Below are 19,030 nucleotides of genomic sequence, written 5' to 3'. Positions count from 1 at the left end.
TTTAAGAATGATCCACCCACCAGATCATCTCAGGTCTATTTCCATTGATGGATGGGATAGAAAGAGGCTGAAAAATTGTGCAGATGGGTTAATTGTATACCTCCAAAGTGCACTTAATGTAGTAATGAACTTCTAAAAAAGTGGACAAGCAGCACAGTGGCGTAGTGGTTAGCACTGTCGCCTCACAGCAAAAAGGTCCTGGGTTTGAGCCTCATGGCCGACGGGAGGCCTTTCTGTGTGGAGTTTGTATGTTCTTCCCATGTCTGCATGGGTTTCCTACACAGTCCAAAGACATGTTGTTTGGCTACTCTAAATTACCCATAGGTGTGAATGGTTGAGAGGAGAAAACCTCTATAAATAATTCAGTAGAAGGCAACGGGAAACCACTTCTGTAATCCTTCCCTAGAAACAGGAAGAGCAGCCATGTCACTGTAGTGATATGCCAAATATATATTGAGAGAGAGAGAGAGAGAGAATAAAGTGCACTGAGTATCTACAAAATAGTGAGCTGAGTATGGAAAGGTGTAGCACGTGCTTTTCCTTCTGTGCACATGTGCACCAGATCATCTCAGGTCTATTTCCATTGATGGATGGGATAGAAAGTGGCTGAAAAATTGTGCAGGTGGGTTAATTGTATACCTCCAAAGTGCACTTAATGTAGTAATGAACTTCTAATAAAGTGGACAAGCAGCACGGTGGTGTCGTGATGCTTAGAAGTTAGAAGTTCATTACTACATTAAGTGCACTTTGGAGGTATACAATTAACCCACCTGCACAATTTTTCAGCCACTTTCTATCCCATCCATCAATGGAAATAGACCTGAGATGATCTGGTGGGTGGATCATTCTTGTCCTTTACCACTGTCGCCTCACAGCAAGAAGGTCTGGGTTCGAACCCAGCAGCCGACGAGAGCCTTTCTGTGTGGAGTTTGCATGTTCTCCCCGTGTCTGCGTGGGAGGTTTCCTCCGGGTGCTCCGGTTTCCCCCACAGTCCAAAGACAGGTTAATATGGGACGGCCTTGGGCTGAGGCGCCCTTGAGCGAGGCAACTAACTCCCATGGCTGCCCACTGCTCTGGGTATGTGTGCGTGCTCATTACTCACGTGAGGAATTTCACAAGTGTATGATGAATAAAAGTTGTGCTTTCTTTCACTGTGTGGACTTTTAAAGTGTGTGACAGGCTGCAAAAGCGCACTTTCAGAGTTAATAGGGGTGTTCACATGGCACATATTTGCATCGATGCTGCACCGATGTATTTTGTTGCGATATATCTTACATCGGTGTAAATTTTGTGGAGCGTTCACACGTCACAAACCTGCTTACTAGAGAGAAGCGTGTTAGCACCGGTGCAGCCCCACTTGCATTCACACGGCAGTTTTTGCGACCGTGCTATACGATAGTAATAATGCGGAAATGAAATATGCGCATGCGTGAAAATGTACTTCCTTTTCCCGCCTTGTTTGTGATTGATATATTGAAAAACCATGGTTTATACTTCTCCAGACAAACTTTCTACATTGTGGTCTATCAGACACCGTAAAAGGGTAAAAGAGAGAAAGGAAAGGTTGCGCAAGTACAAGAGAGCACAAAAACATCGCATTCTACAATTAATTCGGCAACAACTCGACGACTTCGTGTCGTTCATGGCCATGTGGACGGTTGTCGTGGCATCACCAAGCGCAGGGAAAACAACGTGGATGAAGACACGCAGTTCTGTTGTTGTTGATATTCACCATTTTGGAAGCGCAAAATACTAGGATGCAAATTATGCAATGCCCGTATGTAATCAACTCTCCTCATGCATAGCGAGTCTACCCCTGTAGCATTCAGACGTCCCATTTTTATCGGTGCTGCCCCGCAAACTAGCATTTACTCCAGAGTAAATTTCTTAAACCACCTCCCAAGCAGGGTTAGATTTGCACCGGTTTAAGCAGCTTTCAGGGGCTACACCGGTATAACTTCGTACCGTGTGAACACTCTACTGGGGCAGCCCCAGTGCTACACCCAGAGCATTTTTTAAGGATTTTCCACTAGGAGACCAACTGGTCTGGGCAATACAATCACAGGCTCCAGAGTCCATGCGGCTGCACCGCTGCGGCATATTCTGTGATGCAAAGTGGTTCACCAATCACCATACAGACAAACACACTACAGTGACTACACAGTTATCAAGAGCAATTACCAAGTACAAATGTTATGTCAAAGACACTCAAAGTTACACAGTAATGACATCGGATTCTGACATCAGCCATCTCAGTAACCAAATTTTAGTTTTGTTTTTCTTAACCAACATGATCTTGTGTGTACCGTATATCTTATAACATAGATCTTCGTTTTCCTTGTTAAATGTATACTTACATGGTACTTGGTTAATTAATTGCAACTGATTGAACCAAATGATAAGACATAACTTGGTTTAAAATTTGGTCTCCCAGTGAAGCTGGTTTGGCATTGACTAGTACCCCTTTTCCACCAAATCAGTTCCAGGGCTGGTTCGGGGTCAGTGCTGGTGCTGGTTCACAACTCGTTCAACTTGTGAGCCAGCTGAGAACCAGTTTGCTTTTCCATAGCTCGCGGTGCTAAGGGAAGCCATGTCATTACGTCGCTGTATACGTCAGTTACGTCGTTGTATACGTCAGTTACGTCGCTACGTTTGCATAAACCTTGGCGCGAATATCAAAGCAAAAACAACACGGAAGAAGCAGCAGCAACAACAACAACAACAACAATAATAATTAAAGCCGCAAGCGGCCTCGACGGGCCCTCGCGCCAGCGGCCAAGGGGGGCGGGGGCATGCGTCCCCGCGAAATACCTTCCACAGCTTCTTCGGCAAGAGACATTACTCCCACAATGGCGACAAAGCACAGAATCGGACACAGAGTACACGGTGCGCTGAGATGTTGTCATGGACAGAAAATTTTATGCCATGGCTTCCCAACCAAATTAATGTATTTACCTCATCAGTCACCAAGCTATAGCTACATAGGATTGTCTTCTGTTAGACATCCATTAGTCTGTATGTAACGCTACAACACTTGCTCCCGACTGCCTACCCATTCCCCACAAGTCATGTTTGTTGAAGGCAACCAAAACCGCATACTCCTGGTGCCTCATGATTGTAAACACCTCTCCTGCAACTGATACAGCGCAATGAGCGCCCCCAGTGGTGAAAGTTCACCAAATTTGGTATACATGTCAAGGGACCTATGAAGAGTTGTTGTGTCAAGTTTGATCAAGTTTGACCAATCAGAAGCCGAGATATAAAATGTTGCCTGAAAACAGCGCCCCCAGTGGCAAAAGTTTACAAAATTTGGGAGATATGTCAGGTGACCTGTTAAGAGTGTGCGTGTCAAGTTTGATCAAGATTGAGTAAGTAGAAGATGAGATACTGATTTTTGAAGAAAAAATGTTTTGGTTTTTCCCATGTCAGTAGGTGGCGCTATGCTGTACATGAGCGATTATGAGTTGGAAAAATAAGTGTCTACAACAGCAACGTACTATCACAAGGTAGTGGTGTGAAGGAAAAGCATTATGGAATTATTTACCAAAAACCCGTTTTGGAGCAATTGCGTCGGCCAAAAACAGCGCCCCCCATGGACGAAAATTCCCAAAATGGGGTATACATGACATGGGAGGTAGTAAGAGGGTGGCCGTGAAGTTTGACCAAATTTGAGGAAAGATTGGATTTTTTGCCCAAAAATAGCGCCCCCAGTGGCGAAATATCACAGAATTTGGGTAGCATGTCAGAAGCCCAATGAGTGATTTGTGTGTGAAGTATGAGCAGTTTTGAGCAATTAGAAGAATTGTTATGAATTTTTAAGCATGTAAAATTTTGCATTGAAAATTGATTGACGTATAACTTCTGAACGGCTTATCCCACGTGAAACGCATTTAGGAAGTTTTGTCAGCCATGTCTGTAGATGATGTCTATCAATTTTGGTGACATTCCTATGAACGGCCTAGGAGGAGTTGCGCCGTCTTCGTGGCCATGCATTTCGCACAAAAGTGAAATTACCTCACTTCCTGTTGGGCGTGGCTAATGCATTGGCATTACATTTTTGTCCGGCTTAGTGAGATACATATGCGTACCAAATGGCATGCAACTACTACAAACGACATGGCAACCAGGCACCGTTATGCGGGAGGCCAAAATCACAACGACTTAGGGGGCGCTAAAGAGGCCCTGAGGCCCGCCTGGACCTGGGCTTCTGGTTCTCAGTAGCGGTGGCAGTGTAAGAAAAAGGAGCCAAATTTCGTGCGTTGTCGACCATGGCAAGCGCCCCAAAAAGGGTCTTGTAAAGAGTTTGCTTGCCAAGTTTGACAAATCAGAAGCTGCAATATCATTTTTGCCATAACCAGCACCCCCAGGGGCAAAAGTGCACAAAATTTGGCGTATATGTCAGGTGAGCTATGAAGAGTTTGCGTATGAAGTTTGATGACAATTGAGTAAATAGAAGATGAGATATAGATTTTTGAAGAATAAATTTTTAGGTTTTTCCCATGTCAGTAGGTGGCGCTATGCTGAACATGAGCGATTATGAGTTGGAAAAATAAGTGTCTACAACAGCAACGTACTATCACAAGGTAGTGGTGTGAAGGGAAAGCATTATGGAATAATTTACCAAAAACCCGTTTTGGAGCAATTGCGTCGGCCAAAAACAGCGCCCCCCATGGACGAAAATACCCAAAATGTGGTATACATGACATGGGAGGTAGTAAGAGGGTGGCCGTGAAGTTTGACCAAATTTGAGGAAAGATTGGATTTTTTGCCCAAAAATAGCGCCCCCAGTGGCGAAATATCACAGAAATTGGGTGACATGTCAGAAGCCCAATGAGTGATGTGCGTGTGAAGTATGAGCAGTTTTGAGCAACTAGAAGATTTGTTATGAATTTTTAAGCATGTAAAATTTTGCATCGAAAATTGATTGACGTATAAATTCTGAACGGTTTATGCTACGTGAAACGTATTTAGTAACTTTTGTCAGCCATGTCTCTAGATGATGTCTATCAATTTTGGTGACATTCCTATGAACGGTCTAGGAGGAGTTGCGCTGTCTTCGTGGCCATGCATTTTGCACAAAAGTGAAATTACCTCACTTCCTGTTGGGCGTGGCTAATGCATTGGCATTACATTTTTGTCCGGCTTAGTGAGATACATATGCGTACCAAATGGCATGCCACTACTACAAACGACATGGCAACCAGGCACCTTAATGCGGGAGACCAAAATCACAACGACTTAGGGGGCGCTATAGAGGCCCTGAGCCCCGGCCAAGTTTGGGCTTTTGGTTCTGAGTAGCGGTGGCAATTCTCGGAACTGGTGCCAAATTTCGTGCGTTTTCGCCCATGGCAAGTGCCCCGAAAATGGCCCAACAGCGGAGAAAAATAAAGAAGACGGAAGAATAATAATAGTGAACTCTTACAAGAACAATAGGGCCTTCGCCCATAGGGCTCGGGCCCTAATTAAAGCCGCAAGCGGCCTCGACGGGCCCTCGCGCCAGCGGCCAAGGGGGGCGGGGGCATGCGTCCCCACGAAAAACCTTCCACAGCTTCTTCGGCAAGAGACATTACACCCACAATGGCGACAAAGCACAGAATTGGACACATGGCAACAATAGGGTCTCGCACTGTACGGTGCTCGGGGCCTAATAATAATGGTTCTCAGTAGCGGTGGCAGTCCAAGAAAAAGGGGCAAAATTTCGAGCGTAGTCGACCATGGCAAGCGCCCCAATAAGGGTCTTGTAAAGAGTTTGCTTGCCAAGTTTGACAAATCAGAAGCTGCAATATCATTTCTGCCATAACCAGCACCCCCAGGGGTGAAAGTGCACAAAATTTGGCGTATATGTCAGGTGAGCTATGAAGAGTTTGCGTATGATGTTTGATGACAATTGAGAAAATAGAAGATGAGATATAGATTTTAGAAGAATAAATTTTTTGTTTTTTCCCATGTCAGAAGGTGGCGCTATGCTGTACATGAGCGATTATGAGATGGGAAAATAAGTGTCTACAACAGCAACGTACTATCACAAGGTAGTGGTGTGAAGGAGAAGCATTATGGAGTTATTTACCAAAAACCCGTTTTGGAGAAATTGCGTCGGCCAAAAACAGCGCCCCCCATGGACGAAAATTCCCAAAATGTGGTATACATGACATGGGAGGTAGTAAGAGGGTGGCCGTGAAGATTGATCAAATTTGAGGAAAGACTGGAATTTTTGCCCAAAAATGGCGCCCCCAGTGGCGAAATATCACAGAAATTGGGTAACATGTCAGAACCCCAGTGAGTGATTTGCATGTGAAGTATGAGCAGTTTTGAGCAATTAGAAGATTTGTTATGAATTTTTAAGCATGTAAAATTTTGAAGTGAAAATTGATAGACGTATAACTTCTGAACGGTTTGTCCTACGTGAAACGTATTTAGTAACTTTAGTCAGCCATGTCTGTAGATGATGTGTATCAATTTTGGTGACATTCCCATGAACGGTCTAGGAGGAGTTGCGCTGTGTTCGTGGCCATGCATTTCGCACAAAAGTGAAATTACCTCACTTCCTGTTGGGCGTGGCTAATGCATTGGCATTACATTTTTGTCCGGCCTAGTGAGAAACATATGTGTACCAAATGGCATGCCACTACTACAAACTAAATGGCAACCAGGCACCTTAATGCGGGAGGCCAAAATCACAATGACTTAGGGGGCGCTAGAGAGGCCCTGAGCCCCGGCCAAGTGTGGGCTTTTGGTTCTGAGTCGCGGTGGCAATTCTCGGAACTGGTGCCAAACTTCGCCCGTTTTCGCCCATGGCAAGCGCCCCGAAAATGGCCCAACAGCGGAGAAAAATAAAGAAGAAGAAGAAGAAGAAGAAGCAGACGGAAGAAGAAGAAGAAGAATAGTGAACTCTTACAAGAACAATAGGGCCTTCGCCCAGTAGGGCTCGGGCCCTAATAATGGATGACTTCGTGTTTGTACAGCTGCTGCTTCTCGGCGCTTAAAAATGGTGATCTTTCGCGGTCTTAATATCAAAATAATTAGTTTTCTTTTGTTTCAGACATGTAAAAGCTTTTTAATGAACGTAATATATTTATTTTTTTCGCGGTCTTGTTATTGTTGTTGGTCTTAACAACTCCGCCCTGCTGACGTAAGCGGTTCTTTCCTCTGGCCCAGCAGAGAGTTGGTGCTAGCCTGGAACCGGTTTTTCTGGCCCCAGAGCCAGTTCTTTGTCAGTGGAAACAAAAAACCTGGTTCCAAACTAAGCACTGGCCCCGAACCAGCCCTGGAGCTTTGGTGGAAAAGGGGCATAGGAGACCAAATCTGGCCACTGGGAGACCATTTGGTCTCCCAGTAACTATGTTAAAAAATGCTCTGGCTACACCGGAGTAAAAGTAGCCGTGTGAACACCCAATAACACGTGCATGTCGGGACCGAGTCCAAAACGAGTGCTGTGCCACAATGTCGAGGAAAAGAACATACGCCATACGGTATATATGACACGACTTTTTGTACGGTGGCGGTTTACGCTTTTGGAACGCAGCCCAGTGCTTGCCTGCTATTGGCTGTGCAGAAGAGGGGCGGGGAGGGGGTTGAGCCTTTGCCTTTCCCTTGGTCTCCCTCCTCTCTGCCCCTTTTCTGTCTGCGCGAACGAGCGGCCCGGAGGCGCGCGCAGCTGCAGCTCCTGCACCCCGACTCCATCCGGCCGCTGCACCCTGCTCCTGACCCTGCTCGCACCCGGACAAGAGAAACACCCACCCGCGGTACTCACTCTGTCCTGCCCGGTTTCGGACGGACCCAAGGACACTGTGGACAGCAGGAATCCTGCTGCTTGGCTCAACTTTTAACTTTTCCAGTTACGCGCCGCATCTCATCCCGCGGGTCCGGACCCGGTGACTCATCCGTCACTTTCCGTCATCAGTCCATCACGGACTGCTCAGCTGCATGCGCCATGTCTCCTTTCCGCCGGTCACTGCTCTAACCGGGACCGGGACATCCCCTTTGATCATCCTGTCCTCGCGCTTTCACACTCAAACTCGAGTCGTTAAGCAGTCGAGGTTCAGAATGCGCGGTTTGATTGTTGTCCCGGTACCCGGTGTTCCGCAGCCGGTACTCAACCAGCCGTGGAGCCGTAGACGAGTCTAGACTGTCGCGCGCGCGCCTCTTGTTGGTGGGGTTTTTTTTATCCTGTTCAGGTAGCCTGATTCACCTGCATGACAAAATGGTATAAGATCTCATTCCATCAGGTGCAGCTTTCTTTTTGAAACAAATTGTCCAACCTTTTGCGCATGGACTGCGAGACGCACAATACCGGTTCATCACTGCCTGTTTGTTTGTTTATTTGTTTCCTTTGATCTCATGATTAGCCTATAATATTTGAGATATTTTAGAATTTTAAGTTTGCAGCTAACGGTAGACAGACAGACAGACGGACGGACAGACAGACAGACAACAGGTGCTCACTCACTCATTCACTCACGCACGCGCTGCATGTGAATGAATGAATGAATGAGCTCCATCATGTCTTTATTACAAGAATGTCGTTTACGGCTGCGCATTAGACGCAATTTATCATCAACCTCATGCACACTCGTTGTATATACCTATGCATTGATATTCGTGTCTTCATTTCGAAGAGTCATTTACAGTGAGTAGGACTTGGGGGGGGGGGATCAAGTAAGGATCCTGACGTCTAAAACAGCACTCCTATACTATCATGAATATGAGATCATGTATTCTATGATATATATTTGGACATCCTGTTCAGTGTTAGCATGCTTTTTCAGACATGGCCTGTTTGTGTGTGAGTTGTCTCGTTCTCTGTCCATGTGGAGGCCAAGGAGACATTGTAATACCAAAGTCCACCGCTAGGGGGTCCTGCGGAGTACAGGATTTCCAGGTGACTTATCATCTCGATAGAAGTCGAAGCAGTGTTGTGCCCAGGTTTGTAGGCATGGGACAAGAGAACATGAAGGGGTGGAACAACTAATAATCTTGCTATATGTATTAAACAGAACCTTTTCTTGTACCAGTGGTTAAGGTTTGGGGCTACTGATTGGAAGGTTGTGAGTTTAAATCCCAGCATCACCGTTGGCCGCAGTTGGTTGCCTGAACAAGACTTTTAACAAGCATCACTTTCTTTAGTTGTGAGACTTGTAAGTCTCTTTGGATAAAAGTATTAGCTGTGTATGAGTGAGCTCTCAAATGTAAAGATTTATTATTTAAAAAATATGTACAGTTCGTTGAAATAATTTTAAAGATGCAGCATGTCCATGTTTTCAGGTGAAAGACAAATATTAAAAGTACATAACATGTACTCTTGAGAATCATCATCATCATCACCATCATCAGCCCAGCGACAGGGGAAAATATGGTTTAGGATAATTTTTTTCATAGTGTGTTGGTGCAACGAATGGCAACATACTGACTACTGTATTGGCTCCATAATATAGCTATAGTTCGTAATACGTGTCTAACGTGATTTGTGTAGGAGGTTTGACGTCACTGTTGGGGTGGTAACTGGCAACTGGTGTGGCAAAGCCTATTTCAGGGGTGACAGTGGGGCGCCACCATGTGCCACCAGTGTGACCACAAGGATAAAGCCACTGCAGGGGAATGAATGCTTTCAAGTCCTTTATTTATGTCTCATGCCTTCTTATGGTAAAACACACTCATTTTAGGGCTGTCGTCAAATTCGAACGAGAAGTCATAACAGGTTTTCCAAGGTTATACCAATAAAACATGTGGAGAGTTTGGATAAATTGTGCGTGTGCATAAATGTCTGACTGTGTGTGTTTCTCTCTCTCTCTCTCTCTCTCTCTCTCTCTCTCATGGTCTCACTTTTGCTGTCTGTCCTGTATGGCTTTTTATTCCTATCTGATAGTTTCGAGTTTCATATAGGGATGGAAGCCATGCAGGGCTGGGAGCCTACGTCGTCATGGAGACTGGGCAGAGTTGAGTGTAGTGGCTCTGGTGCCAAACAACTGTCTTCACCTGTCAACTAAAAGGCACACACACACACGCACGCACACATGCTTGTCCTGGCAAGAGCCTGTGTCCAGATGCCCACCGGCCGCTTCTTGCTGCAGGGAGACTGTGTGAAACTGTGCTGCCAGTCGAGTTTACAGACAGCTCTCTGAAGTAATCCTAACACATGCACACACTCTCAGGAGCCGGACATCTGCTGCAGAGCCGCACAAAGACAGATGTTCATTTGCATCAAGCAGCCCCAGGTACACACACACACACTCCAATTCTAATAGACCTCACTGGCTGTTGCAGAGATTTTAATGAGTAAAGGTGCAGCCTTGGGCTCAGTGATGCAGACCTGCAGGGAGCTGATTCATGTCACTGAGAGTTAGTTTAACAGACAGAGACATTGCTTTTAGCACCAAAGCCACAACTGGGGGTTTCAATTTATTTGCATATAATTTATGACACTCACCCACTCATCTGTTCCAGTGGATTATTTCAGAGGAACTGCTTTATGGCACCATGTGACGCTTCTTGACTCTTACATTTACACTTTACGACGTCTAACCAACACTGGAATATCTTTCAAAGAACACAGAAGTGTAAAATGTTCATTTATGCGACAGACTGGAAACCTGCTTCCAAATCCTTCCTGCTGTAGCCTAATTCACTCCCACTGCACTTCTGATACACTCGACTGGGGTTCGAGTGCATATTATTTATTTAACCATTAAGACTGAATGTTTTATTCTGCTTTGGACCATAGTGCTCTTGTATTCCCAAACCTGATTGATCAGAAGGTGTTAATAAATGTTCTATAATAGCAGCTCTGACAGTAGTTCCAGCTGTTAGACTAATCACAGTTTATATTTATATTAATACACTCATTGTAATGCATTATCATTTCTGTTAGAACAGTGTATTCACAGAGACTTCATCTCATCTCATCTCATTATCTCTAGCCGCTTTATCCTTCTACAGGGTCGCAGGCAAGCTGGAGCCTATCCCAGCTGACTACGGGCGAAAGGCGGGGTACACCCTGGACAAGTCGCCAGGTCATCACAGGGCTGACACATAGACACAGACAACCATTCACACTCACATTCACACCTACGGTCAATTTAGAGTCACCAGTTAACCTAACCTGCATGTCTTTGGACTGTGGGGGAAACCAGAGCACCCGGAGGAAACCCACGCGGACACGGGGAGAACATGCAAACTCCACACAGAAAGGCCCTCGCCGGCCCCGGGGCTCGAACCCAGGACCTTCTTGCTGTGAGGCGACAGCGCTAACCACTACACCACCGTGCCGCCCCTCACAGAGACTTGTAGAGCAGATTGTTCATTTGAAAAACGTGTGTAGTTGATGATTATGCATGTTTTTTTGGGGGGGGGATTGTTTTTTTTTTAAATATGAAGTTGTTTATTGAGCATTTTTGGAAGGAGTGTCCACTGTCAGACTTTTGTAACGGTCAGAGGTAAAGCTGTAACTTTACATTTTCCTCCACAGGAAAAACAAAGCAGAAAGCTTTTTGCTTTGCAGTGTCTCGGTAACGTTACACAATGCATTTGTTTTTAGTCTTATTAACCTCATGAGAGAGAAAAAAAGCAAGAAAATAGTTCGACTGTTTATAGCCACAATAATGTATGCGACAACAGGATCTTGTTTCATGGACGTTGCACATGTATTAAATAAATAAAAAATATTAACACTGGCAAATTGCTGTGGTCTAAGAAGAATAAAACACTTCAGGATGTGTTGGTACTGGAAAATATCCATATAATTGATAGTTATTCCACAAAATTGAGTCGTATATGAGCTGATCACCGACAAGGCTTGTAGTGCCGAGTCAGCTATAAGCCATGTATGACGAGATTGAGTGGGATAACTGTTTTATTCTATCCACATTCACTGGATTTTGAAAAACAGAGAATTTTTCTTTTTATTTTTTGCAAATTCGATAAATAAAAACTTTATACAAAACATCCGACAAAATCATTTCCGCTTACAATATAAACAAACCGGTGAAATGACAGGAGCAATTTGTGAAAAATGCTATAATAATAATTCTTGAAAAATAAAAAAGATACATTCTTACCATCAAATATTTTTACTCCATATTTTGGGTTGGTTTTTTTTTTTGGAGGGGGGGTTGTTTTCGAGTAGAGTTTTTATTTCATCCTCAGTTGGTTCAGCAACACGCTCCGCCATTTTGTTTTTCGCAACTCACGGTACGTATATGAACTGATAGCCTAGTAATAGAGTAGCCAATCAGAGCACGCAATTGCTCATATCCAGTGAATGTGGATAGAATAATATCCATTTAGTTTCTTGCCAGGCCTCATGACATCACCCCATCACTGATTATTTTCCTATAATGACACTCTCCATTGTGTTTCATTCCTTGTTCATTAAATTTTCTTAATTACATCAGAAAATTAAGTGAATGAGGTACAACTTGTTATGCGTATCAAATATTCATTCATCCATTTATTTACTGTCCATTACTGGTTAACCGTTCTGGGAAATATTAGGGACAAGATGGGAGTACTGTACATACTTGATGAGAATTTAGAGTCGATACTCTCAGTTTAAACTCTGCTGAATGGGAAATGATCACTGTGGATAAAATGTTTCAAGGTTGGACTTGTTCCCTATGCCCAAAAACACAAACTCATGTGCAATGCTAAAGGCGTGCAATATGTATGTATTGTTCATCTGAACATAATATTTCAAATATTTGCATATTTGTCTTGCTGAATTTTGTTTTCAATTTAGTCTGAGTTCAGGGAACAACTATATAAGGCCTTTCTGATCACTTCTTCATCATTGGTATATACACTCACCAGCCACTTTAATAGCAACTTGTTTTTCATTCTAAGGCTCCTGTTCTTGGTTGGCTTGAGTGGAACCCAATGTGGTCTTCTGCTGTTGCATGCTGGGATGCTTTTCTGCTCACCGCAGTTGTAAAGAGTTGCTCTGAGTTACTATATCCTTCCTGGCAGCTCAAACCAATCTGGCCATTTTCCTCTGACCTCTCTTATCAACAATGTGTTTCCACCCACAGAACTGTCACTCACTCAATGTTTTTTGTTTTTCGCACCATTCTGTGTAAACTCTAGAGACTGTTGTGTGTGAAAACCCCAGGAGATCATCAGTTTCTGAAATACTCAAACCAGTCCATCTGGCTCAAACCCATGCCACAGTGAAAGTCACACTTTGAGATCACAATTTTTCCCCATTCTGATGTTTGAAGTGAACATTAACTGAAGCTCTTGATTTGTATCCGCATGATTTGATGCATTGTGCTGCTGTCAAGGGATCGGCCGATTAGAGAACTGCATCAATATGGGATGGGTGTTCCTAATAAAGTGGCCAGTGAGTGTAATTCACAGGTAAATCTGCAGGTAAATAGACCTGACAAGATTAGCTGAAATAACAAGGCAATGCAACTCAAACACAACTGAAGCTGGGGATTAGTGTGTGCTTGATCCTGCATGTTCTTACATGATTTGAGTTGATTTTTTGAACTGGATTTCAATGTGGAGTTTTCGGTGAATATTAAAAAATAATGATGTGTTAACATGTTTGTGGTACAAAGATCTGATCTGCAACTTCCCAGCATCATATTCATTCATCTGCCCAAGAAGAAGAAAGAAGAAGAGAAAGAAAGAGGAGAAGAAAGAAAGGAAGAGGTGGAGAAGAAGAGAGGAGAAAGAAGAAAAGGAGGAGAAGAAAGGAGAAGAAGAAAAAGAAAGAAAGGGGAGGAGAAAGGAGGAGAAAGAAAGGAGAAGAAAAAGAAGAAAGGAGGAGGAGAAGAAGAAAAAGGAGGAGGAGAAGAAAGAAAGAAAGAAAGAAAGAAAGAAAGAAAGAAGAAGAAAGGAGGAGAAGAAGAAAGAAAGGAGGAGGAGAAGAAAGGAGGAGGAGAAGAAGAAAGAAGGAGAAGAAAGAAAGGAGAAGAAAGAAAGGAGGAAAAGAAGAACAAAGGAGGAGGAGAAGAAAGGAGGAGGAGAAGAAAGAAAGAAGGAGGAAAAGAAGAACAAAGGAGGAGGAGAAGAAAGGAGGAGAAGAAGAAGAAAGAAAGGAGGAGGAGAAGAAAGAAAGGGGTAAAAGAAGAAAGGAGGAGGAGAAGAAGAAAGGAGGATAAGAAGAAAGGAGGAGGAGAAGAAAGAAGGAGAAGAAGAAAGAAAGGAGAAGAAGAAGAAAGGAGAAGAAAGAAAGGAGGAAAAGAAGAAAGGAGGAGAAGAACGAAAGGAGGAGAAAGAAAGAAAGAAAGAAAGAAAGAAAGAAAGAAAGAAAGAAAGAAAGGAGGAGGAGAAGAAAGAAAGGAGGAGGAGAAGCAGGTGATGATGATGATGTAGTAATGTGGGTTTTCATACTTTCTTCTCTTGATTTATGAACAGTTTGTCTCTTGTCGCTTCACAGGAGTTCTGTCTCAGCCCAGTGTGGCAGCTTGTAGCCGGCGTGAACAGACTGAGTGAAACAGCGCTTGAATGGACAGACAACAATAAAAATGGGTTAAAAGTCAGCGTTAGCGTCATCATTTACATTCGGGGGGTCAAGAAATCCTCGATCATCATGGCTATCAGAATGCAAAACTCCTGACCTGCTCGACTTCCTCAAAAAAGGTTAATAACACAAAATCAAATAATGTACAACAGCGCACTCTAGTGGTCATAGCTCCTGAGTGCGATGAAGGCGCTTTTCTGGTTGTGTTATAAACGCCTCGCTTGTTCTGTAGAAGTGCACTACAGCGAGTGGGAAACTAATCACACACAGCCTTTGTAGTGCGCACGAGCTCCAACAGAGGACTGGCTCAACTTCAACCCGAACCGGAAATGACGTTTGGCGGCATGTTGAGTGTTATACAAGGTATTGTTGGATAACTGTGGTCAGTGAATGAAGTTACACAAGCGCGCGCACACGCAGCACTTTGAACCCGCCGCGCCGCGCCACGCTGTTTGATTCTGTAAGCTAGCTGATGTGAAGCGGAGAACGAGTGCAGAGCTAACATGGCTAAACATAAACACAGGGCTCATGCTGCTGCTGCAAAGGACAACACGAAGAAGAAGAGTCCAGCTGTGCAGGAGAGGAACTCTCATCCCAACACGCCGAGCAGCAAAGGTAGACAGGAAAAGTCAGCTGTGACCACATCCCTGTTTTTCACTCTGTCCTGTGGAAACCCGATTCTGTCCTTAAAACAACGAAATCACAGAGTATGGCATAATAATGAGAACATTATCTCATAGTTTGGACTTTGTATTTCATAATTATGAGATAACGTTATAATTGAGATACTATAACAGGTCATAATATTGAGATAACATCATAACTGAGATACTACACCAGAATAATGAGATTATAAAATATCTTAATATTTTGAGATAGTCATAATTATGAGATACTGGGTCATAATATTTTGAGATAATGTTATAATTATGAGATACTGGGTCATAATATTTTGAGGTAACGTTATAATTATGAGATACTGGGTCATAATATTTTGAGATAACATTATAATTATGAGATACTGGGTCATAATATTTTGAGATAACGTTATAATTATGAGATACTGGGTCATAATATTTTGAGATAACGTCATAATTATGAGATACTGGGTCATAATATTTTGAGAGAATGTCATAATTATGAGATACTGGGTCATAATATTTTGAGATAACGTTATAATTATGAGATACTGGGTCATAATATTTTGAGATAACGTTATAATTATGAGATACTGGGTCATAATATTTTGAGATAACGTCATAATTATGAGATACTGGGTCATAATATTTTGAGGTAACGTTATAATTATGAGATACTGGGTCATAATATTTTGAGATAACATTATAATTATGAGATACTGGGTCATAATATTTTGAGATAACGTTATAATTATGAGATACTGGGTCATAATATTTTGAGATAACGTCATAATTATGAGATACTGGGTCATAATATTTTGAGAGAATGTCATAATTATGAGATACTGGGTCATAATATTTTGAGATAACGTTATAATTATGAGATACTGGGTCATAATATTTTGAGATAACGTTATAATTATGAGATACTGGGTCATAATATTTTGAGATAACGTTATAATTATGAGATACTGGGTCATAATATTTTGAGATAACGTTATAATTATGAGATACTGGGTCATAATATTTTGAGATAACGTCATAATTATGAGATACTGGGTCATAATATTTTGAGAGAATGTCATAATTATGAGATACTGGGTCATAATATTTTGAGATAACGTTATAATTATGAGATACTGGGTCATAATATTTTGAGATAACGTTATAATTATGAGATACTGGGTCATAATATTTTGAGATAACGTTATAATTATGAGATACTGGGTCATAATATTTTGAGATAACGTTATAATTATGAGATACTGGGTCATAATATTTTGAGATAACGTTATAATTATGAGATACTGGGTCATAATATTTTGAGATAACGTTATAATTATGAGATACTGGGTCATAATATTTTGAGATAACGTTATAATTATGAGATACTAGGTCATAATATTTTGAGATAACGTTATAATTATGAGATACTGGGTCATAATATTTTGAGATAACGTTATAATTATGAGATACTATAACAGGTCATAATATTGAGATAACGTCATAACTGAGATACTACACCAGAATAATGAGATTATAAAATATCTTAATATTTTGAGAGTCATAATTATGAGATACTGTAAAAGATCTTAATATTTTGAGATAACGTCATAATTATGAGATACTAAGCCATTAAGTCAAGTCAAGTTTGTCTGTTTTAACAACAGACATTGTCCCAAAACAGCTTTACAGAATCTGAATGGCCCAAGACATGTCATCTCATCTCATTATCTCTAGCCGCTTTATCCTTCTACAGGGTCGCAGGCAAGCTGGAGCCTATCCCAGCTGACTACGGGCGAAAGGCGGGGTACACCCTGGACAAGTCGCCAGGTCATCACAGGGCTGACACATAGACACAGACAACCATTCACACTCACATTCACACCTACGGTCAATTTAGAGTCACCAGTTAACCTAACCTGCATGTCTTTGGACTGTGGGGGAAACCGGAGCACCCGGAGGAAACCCACGCGGACACGGGGAGAACATGCAAACTCCACACAGAAAGGCCCTCGCCGGCCCCGGGGCTCGAACCCAGGACCTTCTTGCTGTGAGGCGACAGCGCTAACCACTACACCACCGTGCCGCCGGCCCAAGACATGAGCCAGTTTTATCCCTAATCTATCCCCAATGAGCAAGCCCGTGGCGACTGCGGCAAGGAAAAACTCGCCCGGATGACACAAGGAAGAAATCTCAAGAGGAACCAGACTCAAAAGGGAACCCATCCTCACCTGAACAATAGACAACATGACTATAACATTAACAGTTTTAACATGAAGTCAGTTTCGTTGATGTTATAACTCTTCATTAATGGAAACCTGAGTGCAAAACTGTTCATGACAACTATAGTCCTAAGCCATAAAAGCATTACTGAACACGTCCACAGCATCTTCCAAGTGTGACTGTCCATACGGGGCCGTCCTCCACAGGAGCGATATGATGAGACTCCAACCAGACACGGGGCATCAGGATGGATCAGGCAGGTCCGAGGAGCAGAAGAGGCCATTATGAGATAGGATCCCATTATCATGAGATACAAAGACATAATGGTTGAAAAAAAATCTCATAAAAAGTCATAATTATGGTGGTGGAAACAAGCTTCCATACTATCCCAATGTAGAAAATTAGTTAAAAGTTTAATAAATGTTGGTTTCCAGATAGCTTAATGTTATAACTAGAGTTTACTTGCGACATGCTGTAGGATTGTGACTATAATCGACTTCATACTGCGCTTTGCCTGCTGTGCAGTTGTTTATTTGTTTCAACAGCTGTGCTGTGCAGATGTACACTTTTGCATGGCTGCCCTTGTGGATCTCTAGTGTAGTCAGTAGAGTAACTGGTGCACCATATGTGCACGTAAAATCATTTCCTCTCTCGAGGTAAAGTGCAATCCGAGCATGCAGTGAGGTGATTGAATAACACTACTCTTCCTCTCTTGAGGTTAAATAAGATCTGCTCAGGATACGCCTACTGTGGGAGTGGGTGTGTCCTAGTGAGAGCTTACTTAACATGGCGGGAGGGGTATTAACACAAAACTTAGAACACATGAAAGCAGAAACTTTGTTGATTCTGAAATGACTAAAATGGCATTTATTATCATTAAATATGACCAAGGGTGAAAACACACCACAGTGCAAGTTGGTTATTACCCCATTCCTGAGTCAACTTGCTGGGTTTTTTAAAAAAAAGAGTGTACAAATCACTTTTTTGAGTACTTTAACTTGTACATGTTATCGTGAGTTATAATGAAGTCTGTCAGTGTTCTAGAAGTACTGAACTGAAGACTTCACTATTACTACAGTACATTCGCCACAATGCTCAAAGATAAACAGATTGTAATGTTATATTATTTATTGTATCAGTAGCCTGCTATTAATAATACACTAACATTATTATTGCTGATGCATGTGTTCATCAGACAAGGGTACCAGAGCCAAAAATATTGCCAAGGCCACCAAGTCCAGAGGCCAAGCATCGAAAAAGGTGCAAAAGCCATCAGATGGAAAGAAGAGCAAATACTTCAGTGAGCCATTAAAAGAAGAGCCTGAGGACATCTTTGAGGATTCGAGCATGTCACTTCCAGAGAGCTGTGTGCTGAAGAGCAACGATTACAAAATGAAAGAAGAGAAAAAAGAAAATAATGATGAGAGTGAAGAAAGTGATGAAGATGAGGATTGGGAGGAAGTGGAAGGTGGGTGTGTTTCTGTGAAAGTGTGATTGAAAATGAATGTCACTGTTGTTTTGAGTTACTCAGTTCAAAATTGGTGTGTGTGCACGTGCGCTTTTTCTCAGAACTGGCAGGCCCATTAGGACCAGCAGAGACAGACCAAGAACCTGCAGTTCCTTCTCAGCCTGTGGAGATTGAGATCGAGACAGCCGAGGCCAGGCACAAGAGACAAAAAAAGTGTGTGTTTGGTAAATGAGGCCT

General features: G+C 42.6%; 1 protein-coding gene across 3 annotated transcripts in view; it reads left to right on the top strand.

Moving 5' to 3' along the window:
- Nucleotides 1-14,718: 14,718 nt before the first annotated feature.
- The window catches only part of xpc (xeroderma pigmentosum, complementation group C), a 29,520-nt gene continuing 25,208 nt past the window's right edge, over nucleotides 14,719-19,030 (top strand). For 2 of the 3 annotated variants that reach the window (XM_060932182.1, XM_060932181.1), the window contains exons 1-3: nucleotides 14,719-15,076; nucleotides 18,521-18,793; nucleotides 18,895-19,006. In XM_060932182.1, the coding sequence (XP_060788165.1) occupies nucleotides 14,965-15,076; nucleotides 18,521-18,793; nucleotides 18,895-19,006 (497 nt within the window). In that variant the 5' untranslated portion in view covers nucleotides 14,719-14,964. The remainder of the gene's footprint in view (nucleotides 15,077-18,520; nucleotides 18,794-18,894; nucleotides 19,007-19,030) is intronic. The other variant, XM_060932180.1, reaches the window with a different exon arrangement.

The sequence above is a fragment of the Neoarius graeffei genome, chromosome 10 (genome assembly GCF_027579695.1).
Source record: "Neoarius graeffei isolate fNeoGra1 chromosome 10, fNeoGra1.pri, whole genome shotgun sequence".
NCBI lineage: Eukaryota > Metazoa > Chordata > Actinopteri > Siluriformes > Ariidae > Neoarius > Neoarius graeffei.
Note: the sequence above shows the minus strand (reverse complement) of the source record. Positions and strands in the feature narration are given on the sequence as shown.